The sequence below is a fragment of the Schistocerca serialis genome, chromosome 9 (assembly GCF_023864345.2).
Source record: "Schistocerca serialis cubense isolate TAMUIC-IGC-003099 chromosome 9, iqSchSeri2.2, whole genome shotgun sequence".
Classification (NCBI taxonomy): Eukaryota; Metazoa; Arthropoda; class Insecta; order Orthoptera; family Acrididae; genus Schistocerca; species Schistocerca serialis.
In genome coordinates, this window is record NC_064646.1 from 257977517 (window position 1) to 258000123 (window position 22607).

General features: G+C 40.0%; 1 protein-coding gene across 2 annotated transcripts in view; it reads left to right on the top strand.

Annotated features, from left to right (window-relative positions):
* The first annotated feature begins 203 nt into the window (after positions 1–203).
* Positions 204–22607, top strand: part of LOC126418437 (Golgi-associated PDZ and coiled-coil motif-containing protein-like) — a 489842-nt gene continuing 467438 nt past the window's right edge. For both annotated transcript variants that reach the window (XM_050085195.1, XM_050085196.1), the window contains exons 1-2: positions 204–330; positions 842–969. In XM_050085195.1, the coding sequence (XP_049941152.1) occupies positions 243–330; positions 842–969 (216 nt within the window). In that variant the 5' untranslated portion in view covers positions 204–242. The remainder of the gene's footprint in view (positions 331–841; positions 970–22607) is intronic.

Below are 22607 nucleotides of genomic sequence, written 5' to 3' on the forward strand. Positions count from 1 at the left end.
TTGTATTTAAAGAAGATTCTAAAGTAAAGCGCAAAGTGTCATATGTATCGTTAGTCACACAGTAAAAATAACAAGGCAATCCGTCGTGAGGTGCGTACATATTATATATTATTATATTTTGGTTAATATATGTTGGTGAAGCTGCATATGTATAACAAATGCTAGCGCGAAGCTGTGGTGGTGCGGTGGTCCTCTTTGCCGACGTTGCTTCAGTAGTCACGTGACTTTCTTAAAACGAAAACATGGCTGCAACGGGTTTAAGCTTTCGGTGGCTTGACATACTAGAAAAAGAATTTGACAAGGCATTTGTGGATTTAGAAATATTAATCGGTACGTGCTATACGTGCGCAATGAAGTATAGAGATGTTACGGGTTTGCGACTACATTAATCTATAATTTTCAATCGGAAGCAATGTTGCACTGACAGCACCTGTCAGATATGTCAACAGGCTTTGAGGTTCATTGTTACTACGAACTGAACGATTGACATGCACAGAAAACAACAGTAAATTGATAATGCACTTTCCTAGAAGTTTCACAGGAGTGCCATTCCCCAAACTTACATTGTCATGCTAAAATAATTTCGTGTTTACCCCGTTTGTGTTTTCTTGAAAAATTTCCGAAGAGACAAATAATAAAGTACCGGTACTGAAAACAGTCGATGGCACCTTCGTTCATTTCGCAAGAGACAGGAAAGGGGAGAGGATAGCTTTGAAAAATTTCGTGCAGTTCGCGGGTGCCGGGCCAGTGTCTAATGCGAAGGCTACATATTACTGCAATATTTACGTCTACGTGATTCACTGTCTTCACACTTGAGTGATGCTATCTTTCTTTGTTACAGATGAATTTGATTCGGAAGAGCCTGATGTTGTTTATACAGCGCGACAGAAAATGGCAACACTGAGCTCCTGTTTCGCACAGCTGACTCATAAAGCTCAAACAATTTTTCAGAACAGCGCCAAGGTTGAGGTGAGTTAAATTTGCACTCACTATTCTCAGATCTTTTTCCTTGGCAGCGCGATTTTATTCGCCACTTGCGCATTGTTGTGGGTTTTGATCATTCACTGTGAAGGCAGACTTAAAAAAAAAATAAAATAAGTAAATAAAAATTCTTTGCCACCCTAATGAACTTTTCCGGTATGTTTACGTGTAAAGCGTAGGTGAATTTAAACGTTTTGGTGTTTCGCTGTGACTATGATGCTGAATTTTTAGGCATTTCATGTTGCTCCCTACAGGAATTGTTGTCCTTCGTTAATTCAGTGGTCAGTTTGGAACGTTATGAAATAAATAGTAAAGCGTGTTGGCGTTGTGCAATATGCAATAGAGAGGAAGATTTAAAGTAGAGCATAAAGAATATTGACCACAGTATGATTCGTTCTTTTAACCATTAAACCGTGTAGCAAGGTAAAACAAAACTGTACTTACCAGTACAATTTGCACCATAATTTTGCATTAATTTGCTACATATCAAGCTCTGTCTTACGTTACAATATGAAACAAATAAATGGCAATATAATAATTAAGGTGCTGCTTTTATTGGCTTTTTGTCATGCTTTGCAGTAATATTTTTAAATTTAAACCTCACTGCTAAACATAAAGTTGATTTTTCTTTCCCCCCCCCCCCCTCCTCACACCTGTGAAATGACTAGACAGGCCATTCCAACATTTCAATTATGTAGTATCTTTCTATTCTTTTAGTATCCTCTTACAGAGTGGAAGCATTTAAATAAAATTCACAGATTTACTGTTGATGATTTGATCTGGAAACCCAAAGTGGTTGCGAGACTGCAGTGCTGCTTTTGTATACAATAGCTTGCAGATTGGTTAACTTTCTGCTAGCTTCAAAATGGATTATGTGTATGATATAGTTTTTGATCAATTGTGAAAGCAAATGAAATCAAAATGTAGGACCACCCAGCATAAGAAATATTTTCAAATATTTCAGCAGTGTCATAGAATCTGAGTGATAGATCATTGGAAATGAAATTACTAACAATTAAAATTTTTATGCATTGCAGATTAAGCTAAATAATAGTCACATTATTTGATGTAATAACATTTGCACCACATAAGAACATTTGTAGCTGATTGACCCTGGCTGTTGAGACACTTTTCCCACTGTGGCGCAAGGCAGCGAATGGCTGTCTCATAAAATTTCCGGGGCTGCAATGTTTACCAGTTCTGCATGTACAGCTGGACGTCATCGTCAGAGGTGAATCGTTTGCCCCTCAGAGCCTTTTTAAGGGGACCAAAAATGGCGTAATCTTCTGATTCACTTCCAGCAGCACAGGCCAACATTGAATGCCCAGCGCTACGCGCAAACCTTGACCACCCTTTGCTAAGCGATCAAATCAAAATGACCAGGCAGTCTCACCCATGGGGTCATTCTGCTCCATGACATTGCAAAGCCTCATAAAGCCAACACAGTCATGGCACTCCTGCAGAAATTCAAATGGGAGATTCTCGGCCATCCTCCATACAGTCTGGACCTCTCTCCCTGTGATTACACCATTTTTGGTCCCCTTAAAAAGTCTCTGAGGGGCAAACGATTCATCTCGGAAACAACGTCCAGCTGTATGTGTGGAACTGGCTAACATTGCAGCCCTGAGAATTTTATGCGACAGCCATTCACTGCCTTGTGTCACAGTGGGACAAGTGTCTCAACAACCAGGGTCAATACTTCTAACGTACAGGTACTGGTTTCTGTAATTATGCCCCTGGCTCGTTTCTTTTTGAATGCCCCTTATATTCTACTAAATTACTTGTCACTTTCTCTATATTATGAGTGTGCGTCTTTCACATGCCGCATTTTACCAGATCAGTACTACATAGACTTTATTTTATTGTATATGTATTGGAAAACTATTGACACCCTCAGAATATTAAATAGAAATATGTAAAGCAGGAAAAAATACGTGAATTTCAGGTAGTGTTGGTTATCTTTTGATTTACTTCAGTCACTCAATATTTTGGGAGAATAACGGAAAAGGCAGATGTTAATTGTATGTGTGGTGTAGAATATTTGGGATCAATTGAACTTATCAGTGCCTAATGACAGCTTTGACCCACAACATAATGGTGTGACGAGTAGAACCATATGTGTACAAACAGATTGAGACATAATGTCAACATTGTTTTACATCTATATTAGTTTCTGAACTGTAGGATGTGTTGACAGGATGATCTCGAGCATAACTTGACATGTTGGGGTGGTTGAAAGGTGACACTTTTGTTGTGGGTTGATGAAGCATTGTCAAATGCTTCAATTAATCTAAAGATTGAGGCTTCTAACTTATTACATGCTTTTTAGCAACTTATATTACTCTGGAAATTCACACCAGAAATGCTTCTTTATCGCTAGGGACTTGAAAGTTTAAGTGACTATAGGTAAAGTGAAACAATTCAAATAAAAAAAAAGTAGTTTGGAATTGTGTCTTCCTCTTTCCCTCCCTGCATGTCCATAGCTTGGGGTCTAGTGGCTAGCGTTGCTGTCTCTAGAACGCAGGGTCACAGGTTCAGTTCCAGCACGATTGGATATTTTCTGCACTTGGGGGACTGGATGTTTGTATTATTCTAATCATTTCAACTCATCAATACACAAAGAGTGGACTTCTGTTGTTGAGGTACTGTAGGATTGCTAGAACATTCTGACCATTGTCTGCTGAGACTTTTTGAAAAATAGTGTCATGTATCTGTGTAATTTTGAAGCATAGTCCACCATTCAGTAAGGGTTACTTGGCCTGCCCTTGCTCACAGAATTGTTGCTTTTTGTATAAATTACAAGTATTGTTGTTTACCTGAGAAAAGATAAACTTGAAAAAAAAAAAAAAATGGTTTCTAGAGGTTACATGTTGATGAAAATTTAAATGAATAAGTTGTAGGCAGTGGAAACTGTGGTGTCACCGCCAGACACCACACTTGCTAGGTGGTAGCTTAAATCGGCCGCGGTCCATTTAGTACATGTCGGACCCGCGTGTCGCCACTGTGTGATCGCAGACCTAGCGCCACCACAAGGCAGGTCTCGAGATACGGACGAACACTCGCCCCAGTTGTACGGACGACATTGCTAGCAACAATACGGATGAAGCCTTCCTCTCATTTGCCGAGAGACAGTTAGAATAGCCTTCTGCTGAGTCCATGGCTACGACCTAGCAAGGCGCCATTAGCCTTACCTAGTTTGAGAGTTATCGTATAAATGTCTCAAGAAGAACGTGTAAACCAACAAAGAATAAAGTTAAGTATATTCCAAAGCTACGTATTTTCTTTATAGCAGTCATAACGTATCCTGTTCCAGACTTGACGCCAGTCGGCGTGTGTGTGTACGCGTGCCTTTCGGCTCCCTTCTCAATGTGGCGTAGCTAGCTTGTTACGCCACAACAGAAACAGATCAGGGTATATCTACAAGTGTGTACAGTTTCTGACACGGAACTCACATAGAAGCAAAATTTGGTCACAGGGGTATCAAATAATATTCAGTAAGTTCAAATAAAATCTTATGGTGGCAGTTGATGAAAGATCTCTTGAAAGTATTAAGGATCCTGTACAAAAACTAAATTCTATTTTCTTTACAGTATGAATATTCACCGGTTTCTCTCTCACTAAAGTGTGAAAACTTGTTTACTTGTTGTACTTCCGTTATATCACATTGTACGAGATCATACTTTGGTGAAACTCATTACATTCACAAGGAGTATACTCAGTGTAGAAAAGGGCAGCCAGAACAGTCTGTGGCTTCACTACACAAATTTTGTGCAGATAGTTGCTCAAGCATCTGTAAATTCCAATGGTGCCATCCTTGTAGATATTTTCCCCATGGAAATTTCGTTAACTGTATGAATTCATTTAAAATTAACTACCACATTCACCCAGTGAGCACTAGGTGGGGAAAAACAATGTTCACTTAGGTAACACTTCTTTAATCGCTGTGAAGCAAGATGTGTACTACTTTGCCACTTATTTCATTTCCAATAGCCATCCAACATAATTTAATTTTTTACTTCCTGGAATTCACAAGTGCAGACAAGATAGTTTTAGGAAAACATTGACATGCTCAGACTCTGCTAATGATATAACTCATCAGACAAGAAAACTTATAATATTTAAGATTTCCCTGTTAGCCCAAAAAGTCAGTTTAATGAAGTATTATTCTACTCAGTGTGTGGAAATGTTGATATATAAGGATTTGAGTTAATTGATTTGGCAGTTGTGGAGCGTTACAGAGACACCCTGTGATACAGCTGTTACATCACTGTTCTAAGCAAATACGCTTTGTCTGCAAAAGTCTGTCATGATCACATAAATTGTACATTTCACAATTACCAGTTAGGCCATTGCAGTCTTCAGATCATAAAATAGATTTTTTCCCTATTTTCTGAAGGGTGATTCATTATTTAGCAGAGTATTTGCCTCAATTGTAACAGACAGAGAATTGGGTTACAAAGCTCTGTGGCTTATACAGTCTTCCAGGGATTGTAGAGGGTGCTTAGTAGATAAAGTTTTGATAAGGACCCAATGTCCAGAACTGTACCATTTGGATATAAAGTAAGTTTGAAGATCAGGGCACTTTCAGATCACCCGCTTCACATAGCAGAAACAATGAGCTGTGACCTACATGCTCTACAGGAGCCCACGGCATGTGCGATGTTCTGAGGTCAAGAGGAATATTTGATATGAGTCATACACGTTTACCAGTGACGTAATGTTAACGGCTGTTGCCATGTCACATTTTGATGCATTTATTCATAGTTTTGTTGTTGAAGCCAATGAATGTGAAAGCAAAAAAACCTGGTTGTGGTGACAGCTAGATCTCTGGCTTAGTCTGAGGCCTGGATTAGGTTGGAAGGTAACAGTTTCAGTTTGGTTGTAAGTTGACGAAGATAAAAAACGTGAAACTAAAAAAAGCAGTTGTGGTAGACTGATCTCTAGCTTAGCTCACTTGAAAAGATTGTCACTGATATCACATTATAGCTGCCTTGTTGTTTGTCGTTAATCACATGTTTTGTTAGTCACTGGTCAAAGCTGCTGACTTGTATAGATGTTCCTCTTTGTCCACATTTTTGAGTACTCACTATTGGGTTTTCTTCTACCTGATGGACAGGCACTTCAAAGTTAAAAGTGCATCATGTCGATGGAACATCACAGTGAATCCTCCTAGTTTCTCTCTGTCATTGTAGTCAGATGAACATGGTTTGTGACAAAATTGTGTCAAGGTGTGTTTGTGTTTGTGTGTGTGTGTGTGTGTGTGTGTGTGTGTGTGTGTGTGTGAGAGAGAGAGAGAGAGAGAGAGAGAGAGAGAGAGAGAGAGAGAGAGAGATTTACCAGAAGGTGGATGGCAAAATTTTTGTCAACACAAGTGGTTCTTAATTTTAATAGGTAATCTTGGTCTTTACTATTTGTTTATCCTTTCATAGTAATAAACATTTAAAATGAACCATTAAAGACGCTTCTGGGCACAGTGTGTGAGATTTTGGCTAATGATAGGAATTTGATGAGTGGTTTTAAGTGCTTGCTTTTTGGTCATCATCATTCTTCTTCATATCCATCCAGTGAGCCACATAGGTTTTTATGAACAATTTCCCCCTATTTTGCCCTAGCTTGAAAAATTGATATTTGGGGTCTGCCCAACTATTGTATCATTTCCTCCCTGAGCAGTCATAAACAAACAGTGTGCATCAAATATTCAAAAGTCAACCTAAAATCTAATTCTGAACATTTGCTAGACCATAAACTAATTAAATACAATGTACTCCAAGGATCAGTGATGGGAGCCCTTTCAGTTCATTATATACCAAAATGATCTGAGCTTAAATGTGAATGCTAATAAAACAGTCATTAGTAATTGATACCACAATTCTATTAATGGGAAAAGAAAGGAAGAATTACAGCAGTTGGTTAATACTGCCACAAAACAACTTAGCCATTGGACCACGATGCTTCAAACAAATAAATGTATGTCCTATTTGTCTCTGTTGTTGTTGTTGTTGTTGTTGTCATTGTCATCGTCGCCGTCTTCAATATAGAGAATGGTTTGATGCAGCTGTCCGTGCTACACTGTCCTGTGCAAGCTTCATCATCTCTGAATAACTACTGCAACCTACGTCCTTCTGCATCTGCTTAGTTTATTCATCTCTTTGTCTCCCTGTATGATTTGTACCTTCCACACGTGCCTCCAGTACTAAATTGGTGATCCCTTGATGCCTCAGAACGTGTCATACCAACTGATCCCTTCTTCTAGTCAAGTTGTGCCACAAATTCCTCTTCTCGCCAGTTCTATTCAGCACTTCCTCATAGTTACTTGATCTACCCATCTAATCTTCAAAATTCTTCTGTAGCATCACATTTTGAAAGCTTCTATTCTCTTCTTGTCTAAACCATTTATTGTCCATGTTTCACTTCCATACATTGCTATACTCTATACAAATACTTTCAGAAAAGGCTTCCTGATTCTTAAGTCTATAGTCAGTGTTAACAAATTTCTCTTCTTCAGAAGCACTTCCCTTGCCACAGCCAGTCCAAGTTTTATATCCTCTCTATTTCGACCATCATCAGTTGTTTTGCTTCCCAAATAGCAAAAATCATTTACTACTTTAAGTGTCTCATTTGCTAATCTAATTCCCTCAGCATCACCTGCTTTAATTTGACTACATTCCATTATCCTTGTTTTGCTTTTGTTGGTGTTCATCTTATATCCTCCTTTCAAGACACTGTCCATTCCATTGAACTGCACTTCCAGGTCCTTTGCTGTCTGACAGAATTACAGTGCCATTGGCAAACCTCAAATTTTTCATTTCTTCTCTATGGATTTTAATTCCTACTCCAATTTTTTCTTTTGTATCTTTTACTGCTTGCTCAGTATACAGATTGAATAACATCGGGGACAGACTGAAACCGTGTCTCACTCCCTTCTCAACCACTGCTTCCCTTTCGTGCCCCTCGAATCTTATAACTGCCATCTGGTTTCTGTTCAAATTGTAAATAGCCTTTCGCTCCCTGTATTTTTACCCCTGCCACCTTCAGAATTTGAAAAAGAGTATTCCAGTCAACATTATCAAAAGCTTTCTCTAAATCTACACATGCTAGAAATGTAGGTTTGCCTTTCCTTAATCTATTTTGTAAGATAAGTCATAGGGTCAGTATTGCCCCACGTGTTCCAACATTTGTACAGAATCCAAACTGATCTTCCGCAAGATTGGCTTCTACCAGTTTTTCCATTCATCTGTAAAGAATTATTGTTAGTGTTTTACGACTGTGACTTATTAAACTGATAGTTCAGTTATTTTCACATCTGTCAGCACCTGCTTTCTTTGGAATTGGAAGTATTCTTCTTGAAGTCTGAGGATATTTCGCCTGTCTCAAATATCTTACTCACTGGATGGTAGGGTTTTGTCATGGCTGGCTCTCCCAAGGCTATCAGTAGTTCTAATGGAATGTTGTCTATTTCATGGGCCTTGTTTTGACTTAGGCCTTTCAGTGCTCTGTCAAGTTCTTGACGCAGTTTCATATCCCCCAGTTCATCTTAATCTACATCCTCTTCCATTTCCATAATATTGCCCTCAAGTACATCGCCCTTGCACAGAAGTTATATATACTCCTTCCACCTTTTTGCTTTCTCTTTGTTGCTTAGGACTGGTTTTCCATCTGAGCTCTTTATATTCATACAGGTGGTTCTCCTTTCTCCAAAGGCCTCTTTAATTTTCCTGTAGGCAGTATCTATCCTAACCGTAGTGATATCTGCCTTTACATCCATGCATTTGTCCTCTAGCCATACCTGCTTAGCCATTTTGCCCTTCCTACTGATCTCATTTTTGAGATTTTCTATTCCTTTTCGCCTGCTTCAGTTACAGCATTTTTATATTTTTCTCCTTTCATCAATTAAAATCAATATCTCGTCTGTTACTCAAGGATTTGTACTAACTCTCGTCTTTGTGTCTAATTGATCCTCTGCTGCCTTCCCAATTTCATCTGTCAGGGCTACCCAATCTTCTTCTACTGTATTTCTTTCCCTTGTTCTCGTCAATCGTTCTCTAATGCTTTCTCTGAAACACTCTACAACCTCTGCTTCTTTCAGTTTATCCGGGTCCCAACTCCTTAAATTACTAACTTTTTGCATTTTCTTCAGTTTTGATCTACAGTTCATAACCAATAGATTGTGGTCAGAGTCCACATCTGCCCCTGGAAAGGTCTTAAAATTCAAAACCTGGTTCCTAAATCTCTGTCTCACAATTCTGTAATCTATCTGAAACCTTCCAGTGTCTCCAGGACTCTTCCACATATACAATGTTCTTTCATGAATCTAAATCAAATGTTAACTATGATTAGGTTATGCCCTGTGCAAAATTTTACCAGGCAACTTCCTCTTTCCTTCCTTACCCCCAGTCCACACTCACCTACTACTTTTCCCTCTCTTCCTTTTCCTACTATCAAGTTCCAGTCCCCCACGATGATTAAATTTTCGTCTCTCTTAACTATTTGAACAAATTCTTTTATTGAATCACACATTTCTTCATTATCTTCATCTGGGGGCTAGTTGGCATATAAACTTGTACTACATGGTAGGTGTGCACTTCGTGCCTATCTTGGCTACAATAATGCATTCACCATGCTGTTTGTAGAAGCTTATCTGTGCTCCTATGTTTTTATTCATTATTAAACCAGCTCCTGTATTGCCCCTATTTGATTTTGTATTTATAATCTTGTATTCACCTGACCAGAAGTGTTGTTCCTCCTGCCACCAAACTTCACTAATTCCCACTAATCCGACTTTAACCTATCCATTTCCTTTTTTAAGTTTTCCAACATACCTGCATGATTAAGGGATATGATATTCCATACTACAATCCGTAGAATGTAAGTTTTCTTTCTCCTGATTATAACATCCTCCTAAATAGTCCCTACCCGAAGATCTGAATGGTGACATATTTTACGTCTGGAATATCTTACCCAAGAGGAATCCATCATAATTTAACCGTACAGAAAAGCTGCTTGTCCTTGGGTAAAAAAATTATGGCTGTAGTTTCCCCTTGCTTTAAGCTGTTCACAGTACCAGCACAGCAAGGCTGTTCTGGTTAATGTTACAAGGCCATATCAGTCAGTCATCCAGACTGTTGCCCCTGCAGTACTGAAGAGACTGCTGCCCCACTTAAAGAACAACATGTTTTTCTGGCCTCTCAACAGATACGCCTCCATTGTGGTTGCACCTATGGCACATCTATCTGTATCGCTGAGGCACACAAGCCTCCCCAATAATGGCAAGGACCATGGTTCATGGGGTGGATTTGTCTCTATCAATAATGAACTAGTTGGTTGCTATCAATGATGAACTAGTTGGTAACAATACAGGAACTAAATTCTTAGGACTGTGACTGCAAAACAATTCAGAATGGAATATACACATTGAACACCTTAAAGCAAAACTGAGCAAGACATTCTACCTTCCCTGCTCACTAAAATCCTGCTGCAATGAGAAAACAGTAATGAATGCATATAATGCCTGTTTTCATTCTCAACTTAAATATGGGGTCACTTTTTGTGGGAAACTCTAAAACATCTATCAGCACTTTCAAACTGCAATTACAATCATGCTATTAGAGTAATGTTTGGATGCGAACCAAGAGAACTTACTAAGCCTCTACCTAGGATCTGTGATGTTCCCCCTTTACCATGCCTCTAAATTATGGAAACCCTTATATTATTTAAATAAATATAATAGGTAAGGACTGCAGATTAAAAAAAAAAAGTGATATTCAGTATCACTTCACCAGGTAAAACAAGAACTTATATATATGACCCAAAATGGTACTTTCCAGATGGCAGTTAAACTTTATAACAAACTTACCAAAAACATAAAAGCAATTACCAAAACCTTTGGAAAACCTATAAATTCATATTTGCAGCATTCCTGATTTTACTCCTTTGAAGAAGGTTTAAGTTTATGAACTGTACACTATAAATGCTTAAATGTGTCAAGTATGTGATTGTAATCTTAAATAAGTATACATATAAAACAGTAAAACACTTTCACCAGTATACACATGAATTGACTTGCTGAGTGTCTTATGTATAAGCTGTTTTTGTAGAGAACATGACCAATAAAATACCATTTCTGGCCAATATTAACTTTCAGGGGTTGAAATGTTTATCACTGCTGATTGACCCATATGAAAATAAAAATGCCAACACTACCCTAATTTTCAGATTATTAGTTGCTTTCTCAGAGGAGGAGAGATGGGTAGGTTGGGGAAAGTGAAAAAGAATGGGCAGGTCACTCATAACCCAAGATAAGAGACGTACCTGTAGTGAGGATAAAGAAGGTAAAGATGTAGGGAGGTGTCGCAGGTCAGAGGTAGTAAATTCATAAGCACTGGACCATCTTCAGTCCAGAGATGATACGACAGTGTGAGAAGTAAAGATAGTTTAAGGGGAAAGAAATGAATGGCCCAGTTACGAACTAGGACAGCAGATAAAAAGAGAAGTAGGAGAGGGATCTTGCCCTCAGGCACATTCTTAAATCCCGACACCCTGCTGGACTTAATCACCTATAACACATCCCCCTATCTCTTTTTTCAGTATACTTTTTATTATTTTTGTACATATGTACTATGTTTTTTTTTTCTTCTTAACTGTGTCAATAGTTTCCCCTTTGTTTTGCTCCCACCCATCTTTCCCTTTTTTTCTTCTGTCTTAGTTCATAATTGCACTTTTCATTTTTTCCCCTAACCTATGTTTATTTCTGTTCTTATCGTCTCCAGACTCAAGTTGGCACAGTGCTTACGGAATGTACCATCTATTACCTCCTAGTCTCTGATGCCTCCCCATCAATCTTTGTGTAGTGCTTTATTCTCACTCTCATTTTGAGGTCTGAGTGACTTGCTATTCCTTTTTAACCATTCTCAGTGAATCTTCCCCTCCTCCTGGAAGAAGGAACTAGCAATTCTGTAAGCTAGACTAGGACTGTAAATTTTATTTTAAATATGTTGATCAACAGTATTCAATATTTTCCTTCCTGAAGGTGAATATGAGCCAACAGGTGTCTCATAGTAAGAATTTGGACATAAAGTTACAATTAAGATATGCGTTAGTGGACACCCATGAAATTTTTTTCTTATTAATTGTCTTGAACCTGATCTTAATTTCAGGGCGTGCGCGTGTGTGCGTGCGCGCGTGCGCGCGCACACACACACACACACACACAAAACACACACACACACACACACACACACACACACACACACACACACACACACACACACACACACACAAATGGTATGTTATGAGGCAGAACTATGGGACAGCCCTTGGAATAGGGAAATTTGTCTATAGAGTGTATGGAGGTGGTAAAGTATGCTGCCTGTCTCATTCACTGAGTGTAACATGGGCACAAGGCCAATAGGATGAAATTCCTTGTCAGGGATGACAGCCTTTAAGTGTACCTAACACAGCATCATATAAAGAAAGAGGTAGTTTCGCATCTGTATTGGTGCATACCTTTTGCTTTTTGAGCTGGAATTGAATTTATTGTTTTGAATTGTCTTGATAGGAAATTCAAACAAGGCAAAAATGAGTGTATCTGTGGCTTATAATATTTGTAAGTAGTTTAAGGATAATAAGTAAGAATCGTAGTAGTGCAAGTCGGCAAAACAGATAGGAAGCATGCCAGATCTTTCATAATCTGATAGTTGTAGAAAATTTCAAACAGATTTCAATTGCAACAAGAGAATAACTGCATGTAGAACCTAATAAACATGCACTATTACTGAATGAACATGATCCTTGGAAAGTGATTGGTGTCTACCAAGTAACTTAAAATACAAAAGGAGGTTTTTGTTCAGCTTTATTACTCATTATTTACTGATGTATCTGAATGCTAGATTGTAGAATATGCATCTTTGGCTGTGTATTGTGGTATTTGGTGTTTTAGTAACTGTGCATCCCCAAAGTGGGCAGTCCCATTTGTTTCAGCACTTCTACTGGGTCATCCACAGGCATATACTGCTCATTCTGCTTCCTAGCCATTGCAGGTTCCACTTAGTGGGACGTTACTTTCATTCAAATGACCACGTCTCACCCTGGATTCATACACCAGGCACAGTGCTCCTTTAAAGGAAGCCACTGAGATGGATGATCAACAGAGTTTACTGGATACTGTTCAGCCTGCTGGCTGTGTTGGAAAACTATGCGAGCATCCAAGGATGAGTGGACTACATCTCACAGGTGATCCGCTATTTTGCTGACTTATCCATACCTAAGCTCTTGGGTCATCTTGGAAGGCAGCCTGTACTTGGACCAATGCATGGTGCTCAGAATGCGCATCAACGATGCTTTAAGTGCAGCCCAACAGCAGGAAATCTTGCAGCTTTTTGAGTAGTGAGAGTCAGGTCATGGTGCATCATCAAGAAAATTAAGAAAAGGTCGTGGAAAGTGTTCGTGAACTCCATCAACCACTCCATTTGTTCTACAAAAGTAAGAGAAGTGATCAGGAGGATTTGCATTAAATGCAGTTGATTGCCCATAGCAATGGTGCTGAAACAAGACACATTGCCAAGACAATGGCAGAGCATGTTGCAATGACTACTGCCACTGCCAGCCAGGATCCAGTGTTCCAAGCTACTGTGCCTCCATGGAGAGGGTGGATTGGACATCAGGTCCGATAATTCAGAGTCGTCCAACTGCCGCTTCTCCATGTACGAGCTGGATTTGGTACTCTCAGAGTCTTATGATACTCCACTCAGTCACATCCAAATCTGATACAGTGTGCTGCGCAAGTTGCAAACAGCATCCAAGGAAATCATCTTAGGATGTTTTAAATTGATATGATAGGCAGGGCTATTTTCCGCCTCGTGGAAGGAAACCATTTTGATACATCTTCTCAAACCAGCAAAGGCCCAAATGTGTCCCACTAGTTATCAGAGCCTCACCTTAGTGATCTGTGTAGGGAAGGCCTTGGAGCTAATGGTCAGCTGTTGTCTGGTTTGGGTATTACAGACCAAGCAGCTCCTTAGCCACTCGGTGTAGATTCAGGTGATCTCGATCCACTGTCAACAACCTGAGCATGCTAGAGGCAGCTATCCAATAGGCTTTCCTTTGTAAATGATATTATAAGGATATTTTTTGACATCAGTGAGGTGTATGACACTACTTATTCAAGAACAGCTCTACCTATGGAGCTTTTGTGACCACCTTCCCATGTTCATTTAGCCCATCCTATCTAAACGCTATTTTACATATTGAGTTCGTGACATGCTATCAGTTTTGAGCAAGAGAATGATGCTCCCCAGGGAAGTGTTTTAAGTGTCACCCTCTTTGCTATAGCCATAAACAGTATAACTTGTACAGTAATGAGTGTGTAGTGTTCCTTATTTGTGGACAATTTGTCAGTTTTATGTTCCTCCTCCAACATTGGAACAGTAACTTGTCAGTTACGACTTACAGTGAATAGGTTGGAAAAGTGGACCACAAAGTCAGGTTTTCAATTTTCTACTGATAAGTGAGTTAATTTTAATTATTATTGACATTTTTAATTTACATAACTTGCAAATGAAGAGCACCATTCCATATTTTAAGGACTTCAAGGTTCTCGGCCTCATTCTTGGTTTGAAACTGTCATGGTTACCACATCACACTGCACCTAAAGGATTGGAAGTCCAGGATTCAAAGTGCTTCACATCTGCTCCAGTTCTAAGGGGCTTACGTGTGATTGCAGCTAGAATAAGAGTGCACAGTGCACATATTACTGAGTCCTTCTTACCTGAGGACCATTGACTCTTTGACACTACCCGCCATGAGGGAATCAAGCTGGCCGTGGGTGCTTACAGGACCAGTCCCATCCCCAGTCTCTGTGCTGAGGCTGGGGAATAGTTGCTCATCGTGTGGTGGCAAGACCTCACAATGTGTCAAGCATATAAGTTCCTCGCTGCTCCCAGTGCACCAGCAGACCATACTGCTGCTTGTCCACCTATGGGAGTCCTTTTCTCCAATGGTACACAAGCAACAAGACCATTCTGGATCTGTGTGAAGTTGTGCTTGAGTCACTTGGAAGGAAGGAAGGAAGATTTTGTTTAATGTCCAATCAGAATCAAGGTAATTAGAGATGAAGCACAAGCTTGGATTGCTTCAGGCATGGGGCAGGAAATCAGCGGTGCCCGTTCAGAGGAATCATCTCGGCATTTGCCTGGAGAAATCACAGAAAACCTAAATCAGGATGGCCAGGCGTGGGTTTTCACTATCGTCGTCCAGTGTGCTAACCACTGCACCATCTCTAAGAGCCTGTTGGTGTGGCACACGTACAAACCCAAATCCATGGTTTTAAGTGACTATCCTTGTTACTGCAGAGGTTCACAGTAATTTTAGATTTAATGCAGTACAGGAAAGCCTGCACTCTTGCATCTGTTTTTAATACAATAGCTTATGACATTTTAAATGGGTAACACAACCATACATCAATGTTCATCAATGGGTCTAAACAGAGGACTCTGTTGATTTTTCTGTTGATTTCCCTGATTTTTTTCCTGAAGATCAGATTTGTCTTAAGACTTCAATGTCTTCAGTGTGGAATTATATGTGATCTTGTGGTTAGTGGGGGATATGAGATGTGTTGCGGCTGCTTAATCCCTCACATGTTCCAACCCCCTTAGTGGTCTTCACTCTCTACAACACACCCTTCTCAACTAACAAAGGCTGGGGGGAGGAACTATCTTTTGCTGAGTACCAGGGCACATGGGAAATGAAATGACAGATGTAGCAGGCAAGTGGTATGTCATGATCCTCAGGTAGTTCAGTGTGCCATCCTCCTATATGCCCTCACCTCGTTGTTGAGCTACAGAGTCATGTGTTGATGGGAAGAAGAGTGGCCGATAGTGGCAGACGATAAGCTATGTCTGGTAAAGTCAGCAACTTGGCCATGGCATACCTCCTCTTAGCCATGTGGTCATGAATAAGGCCTTCTCATTCATTTTCACATAGGAGATGGCCCTATGACCCTATGACACATGGAATCTTGCTCAGGTGAGAGGACCGTCATCTTGCTCAGGTGAGAGGACCATCCAATGTGTGGTGCTTGTGGTTACAAATCACAATGTGCCGCATTGTAGTAGGCTCTGTTTTATATCCAGGCGAGAGGGCAGCGGCTTATTTTCAGACAGATTTGCCCTTTATTTTAACTGATGATCAAATGCCTGTGGTTCATTTTGTAAGGTATCGTGAAACATGTGACAAGTTTCCTCAAATTTTTGTTGAAAGTTTGTAAATTATTATCAGGATGGCTGGCTTATCTATGTATGTATGTGATCAGTCAGTCATACTTCCCTGTGCAGTTATTTTAGCATTTGTCTACTTGTTTTAATTGACAGTTTTAGAATGTCTTCCCAGTGTCATGCCATCACAAAGGATGACATGAGCTAGGGTGTGATTCGGCAGATGACCTGGAGTGTGTGTGTGTGTGTGTGTGTGTGTGTGTGTGTGTGTGTGTGTGTGTAAGACTTGCTCTTCCATGTTTTATGTCATTTTAATACATTTTATCTACTAATCATTGATAACCAATGATTTGCCTCCCCACTATGACTTCCCCCCCCCCCCCCCCCCCCACACACACACACACACACACACACACACACACACACACACACACACAAACTCTTGGACATATTAGCTTCCACTCTGAAAGGGCTCCAGTAATTCTATTAGCATAACATATCATAAAATAAAAAATAATCAGTGAGGTTGCTTGTTTACTACTCAGAAACACACTGCAGGTCCTCTGTCAATGTTGCTTAGAGGCGCAGGATGTAGTAGTTGCTGTTTGTCAGTAGTGTAAGTAGCTGGATATTGTACTGACTTGTTTCAAGAAGTTGCTTGTTAGTGTAGCAATGTGATCCTTCCTCTGTAAACAGTTACCTTTGGTAAGACCTAAGAACTTTGAGTTTTGAATTTCATTCACATACAGCAGCCATTAAAAGAATGTTGTGCAACAAGCTGCAGATTGAGATATACATTATTCCAAATGATACATGTTGTCTGGGCTTACAGCTCATACTTGAAAGGTTCCAGTGACTGACAGAGAAGATTGAGAAGAATGGCCTTGCTCAAAAAATCTCTGTAAAACTCAGTCTGCAGCAGCATCCATAGATCTGGTCATGGTCCTCTGTTCTCAGGTGACTGGAAGTTTGAACCAGAGACATAGAAGATTTTGTCACAAACTAGGCTGTGATTACCTGGAGAGAACACTAGAATCCTCCTAAGTGGGCAAAGGGGTGCACTACCCAGCGTACACTGCTGCCCAGGTAGTTGTCTGCGTAGGATGCACACAAGACTTTGTTTTAAGTTATTGAACTTTCCATCCAGTCCAGACAATGATAGCTGTTGAAAACCCAGAAGTAGTTGGGTAAGACCCTAAGAAATGTCTCTCACAGATGAGACTATTAAAATCCTTGTGATTAGTTATCACAGCATTCACAACAAAACGCGAGAGTTTGTGGTGTTCCTAAAAAGCAGTGGAGCCCACACAGTACAATGTACAGAAAGCTGATTAAAACCCAAAATTAATTGTAGTGATATTTTGGGAGCAATATAAATCTATTTCAGCAGACTAGATTAAAGAGAAATACAAGTGGTGTATCCATCACAGTAGACAAAAACTCAAATCCAATAAACTGAAGCTGCATATGAGATTGTGTAGGCGAGACTCAGGATCAAGGGTGAGCAAAAATATACGAGGTCTGTCTAAAACGTATCCAACCTTTGATTTTTCCGCGCAAAATAGAGACGATAGTGCAGTGCCACTGTACACAGTAAAGGAAAAGACCTTTATGCACATGCGTGAGTTTTGTCCCCATCTTCTAGTGCATCAGTCGTTGCCTGTTGGTCGCTGAGTGAGGTGCTACACAACATGTTCATTGGATTACTGAGTCTCTCAAGATGACTGAATGTGTTGAGCAAAGTTATTGCATGAAATGTTGTCAAAAGTTTGGTGATTCTCAAAGTGAAACGATTCGTAAGATTCAGCAGGTGTTTGGAGAATATGCAATGGGTGTAACACAAATTAAAGAGTGGTTCAACTGATTCAAAAATGGCCGCACATCAGCGGAGAGTGACCAGCATTCTGGCAGGCCCCAAACTGCTTGGAGTGCAGCTGTTGTTGAGAGGGCGCAAAATTTGGTGAAGGTAGATCGTCGTTTGACCATGCGGAAGATTGCCCAAGAGGTTGGAGTGAGTAAAGATTCTGCACATGCAATTTTGCATGATGATTTGAACATGCACTGAGTGGCTGCGAAATTTGTGCCCAAGTTGTTGTTACTGGAACAATAAGACCTTTGTTTTGACATTGCACAGTACCTTCTGTACACCACCAACAATGATCCTGGGTTTCTGAACAACGTGATAACTGGAGATGAGTCAAGAGTGTACAGTTATGACCCAGAAACAAAAAAACAGTCGTCGCAATGAATGGAAGCATCCCGAGTCTCCAAGGCCGAAGAAAGTGCGGCAGGTGCAAAGCAAAATCAAGGTGGTGCTGACTGTCTTCTTTGATGTCTGTAGAATTGTGCATCAGGAATACACACCAGAAGGACAAACAGTGACAAAGGAGTACTATCAAGATGTTCTCCAGCAACTCCATGACACAGTTCAGTGCAAAAGACCAGACATGTGGGCGGTGAAAAACTGGCAACTGCATCATGACAATGCCCCAGCACATTCATCCCACTCGATCCAAAATTTGTTGGCCAAACATTGAATTACAGACATTCACCAACCTCCCTACTTTCAAAAAATGGCTCCTTGCGACTTCTGGTTGTTTCCGAAATTGAAGATGCCACTGAAAGGGTCCCGTTTCAAGAGTAGAGATGGAGCTGAACACCATTCCAGAAGAAGACTTACAGAGGTGTTCCAGGCAGTAGAAGGATCAGTGGTCTAAGTGTGTGCAAGCACAAGAGGCCTACTTTAAAGGGGATTAGGGTCCCAACCGAAACAGGTATTAGAAATATTTTTTCTGGCCAAATGTTGGATACTTTTTAGGCAGGTCTCGTATAATGTGGTGCTTCTATCAACGAAAATACCCACTCCATGAAGTAATAGAAATACTTAAGAGGAACCTCAGATTGCCAGTATATTTGTTCTCTAGTTACTCTGTCATCATTGGAGGAGAATTTAGTCATCCAGGTCAGTAGGAATAATGAGATTTTCTTAATTGGTGGGCATTACAAGACGTCCTGTAAACAATACTAAATGCTTGCTCCAAAAACTGTGCAGAACAGCTGGTTCAGAAGTCACCTCAAGATGAAAATGCATTATATGTAACGGTATTAAATAGACTTGACATTTTTTTTTTTTTAGAATGTCTATATCAAAACTGGTGTTAGTGAATGTGAGGTAGTTGTAGAATAATGATCACCAAACTAAATAAGGCAACTAAAACAAGTAGAAAGATTTGAATGTTAAGTAAATAATTTAAGGTATAGACCTAATAACTCGGTGAATAATTGAGATGCTGAATCACCAATAGGCACGTAAACAAGACTGAGAAGACTGCTGGCTTTAGGATGAACTATTCTTCAGTAAACTAGATAAAAAAAGTCAGGAGAGTTATACCTCAAGGAGAAACATTTATATTTGAGCAGAAGCATGAATAAGAACTATGATCCAACTTTCAAAGAATGGTTGATCAAGCTCTGGAGAGATACATACCTGGCAAAACAGTTCATGATGGGATAGAACTTCCATAGTAGAGTGTCAATGTAAAGAAAGTTCCAGGGAACTACTCTGTAATAGACAAAAAGAAAGGTTATAGAAACAGAGATGCTGAATGAAACTTGTTTGGCTGTCCAAAGGGCACTACCTCAATATTTTGATGGGTACTGTATCAAAATTGTACAAAACACCTCTCGCAAAACCCAAAGAAATTCTGGGCAATTGGGAAAGACTGTCAGTGGCAACCATATTAGTGTCCAGAGACTTGTGGATGACAAAGAAACTAAAAATTAAGGTAATGAATCAAATTCAGAAATGCAGAACTCAATTTCCTTTATGAAGGAAGATAAGGGCGTGCAGTCCATTTTAATTCTCATAGCACTGCAAATATGAGTTGCAATGGCTATCCCAGAAGTACCCACCCTAACAAAGAAAACCTATCTTTATTTCTTTACACAGTCTCCTTTCAGCTCAGTACACTTTTCCCAGAAACCTTCAATAGCTCCTGTACCTTGTTTATGTCGAGAAGAATCGAACTCTGCAACATAGCTATGGACTGCAGACTCCACCTATTCATTTTTGGCGGATCTTTTTACCACTAAGCCATTTCTTCAAGTCTGAAAGTAGAAAATAAGAGAGGGAGCTAAATCTTGCCAAATAAAGTGCATTAGGAAGCAATTCAAACTTTCATCTCATTGATTTTGGCTATGGTGATAACTGTGAACTGCTGCATTGTCGTGATGAAACAAAACTTTTATTTATTTTTGCTAAATGCAGCCATTTTTGCTTGATTTTGTGTCTCAGATGCTGCAATATGTTCACATAATACTCACCATTGATTGATTTTCCATTTTGAAGATAATCAATGAAAATTATCCCTTGCACATCCCTAAAAGTAAACACCATGACCTTGCTAGCAGAAGGAACTGTCTGCATCTTCTTTGGAGCCAATTCTCCCCTTTCAATTCCTGTTTCAACTGTTGTTTCATCTCAGGTGTGATCATATGGGCCCACGGTTCACCCATAATTATGAATCAATGCAAAACTAGGTTTTATTGCAGTGAAACATGGCTGAATGCTCAATAGAAATATCCTCACTGTCTGTTTATGTTCCATTGTGAGTAAACGTGGAACTCATCTTGCGCACAGCTTTCTTATGTCCAAATTTCCAGTCAGTATGTGAAGTGCATCACTTTTTGAAATGCTTATGATGTCTGTTAGCTTGTGCGCTTCCAGTCGACAGTCATCCAATATAATTTTGTGTATTTTCCTCAGTTTATGTTCATCTCATGTAGTCAAACACTTCGATGTTCATCTTGGTAGGTCATATGGCTTCGCTTAAACTCTGCCAATCAATATTTTATTGTTGTAAATCAAGGAGCAGACTCTCGCAGAGTAGAAATATTTTCCTGCAGAATAGAAATATTGTATCACATAACAATGAGCAGTTTTATCTGTGTTTACAAATTCAGTGAATGTGTGTATTTTTGATGGTTGCAAAACGAATACTAAACAACATAGCATTGTCAAACGTCAAACTTAGGCATTATAATATTGGTACTTTTTACTGTAGTCACTTGTCTGAAAAAATCACTGCTATCTATAGATCATGTTGGATACTTCTGGTTCAGCCCTTCTATATACACTGAAGCACCATAGAAGCTAGTGTAGGCATGCATATTCAAATACAGAGATACTTAAGCAGGCAGAATATGGCACTGCAGTCGCCAACACTTGTACAAGACAAGTGTTAGACGCAGTTATTAGATCAGTTACGGTTGCTAGAATGGCAGGTTATCTAGATTTAAGTGAGTTTGAATGGGGTGTTAATTGGCACACGAGTGGTGGGACACAGCGTCTCCAAGGTAGCGATGAGCTGGAGATTTTCCCACATGACCGTTTCACGAGTGTATGGTGAATATTAGGAATCAAGTAAAACATAAAATCTCCGACATTGCTGTGGCTGGAAAAAGATCCTGCAAAAACTGGACCAATGATGACTGAAGAGAATTGTTCAGTTTGACAAAAGTGCAACCCTTTCGTAAATTGCAGCAGATTTCAGTGCTGCCTATCAATAAGTGTCAGTGTGCGAGCCTTCAGTGAAACATAATCAATGTGGGCTTTTAGAGCCGAAGGCCCACCTGTGTCCCCTTGATGACTGCACAACACAAAGCTTTATGCCTTGCCTGGGCCCGTCAGCACCGGCCTTAGACTGTTGATGACTGTAAACATGTTGCCTGGTTGGACGAGTCTCGTTTCAAATAGTATCGAGTGGATGGACATGAACGGGTATGGAGATAACCTCATGAACCCATGGACCTTGCATATCAGCAGGGGACTGTTGAAGCTGGTGGAGGCTCTGTAATGGTGTTGGACGTGTGCAGTTGGAGTGATATGGGACCTCTGATACATCTGCATATGACTCTGACAGGTGACAGGTACGTAAGCATCCTGTCTGATCACCTGCATCCATTCATGTCCATTCTTCATTCTGATGGACTTGGGCAATTCCAGCAGGACAACGGGACACCCCTCATGTCCAGTTACAGTGGCCAGCAAACTCACCAGACCTCAACATTATTTAGCATATCTGGGATGCCTTGCAACATGCTATTCAGAAGAGATCTCCATCCCTCATACTCATACGGATTTAAGGACAGCCCTACAGTATTCATGGTGTCAGTTTCCTCCAGCACTATGTCAGATATTAGTCAATTCCATGCTTTGTTGTGTTCTCTCTAGCTTCGCAGGATTCACACAAGCAATGTGTGAGCAATGTGGGGTGTAGACACTATGATATACTGAAGTTTGAATCAGCCAGGGGGCATGTGCGTTTAGCTGAAGTGGTTAAGGTGACCACTCACAATAAGTAGGAAGTCTGGGCTTGAGTCCGTTCAAACACAAATTTTCATATATCATGCCTGATATAT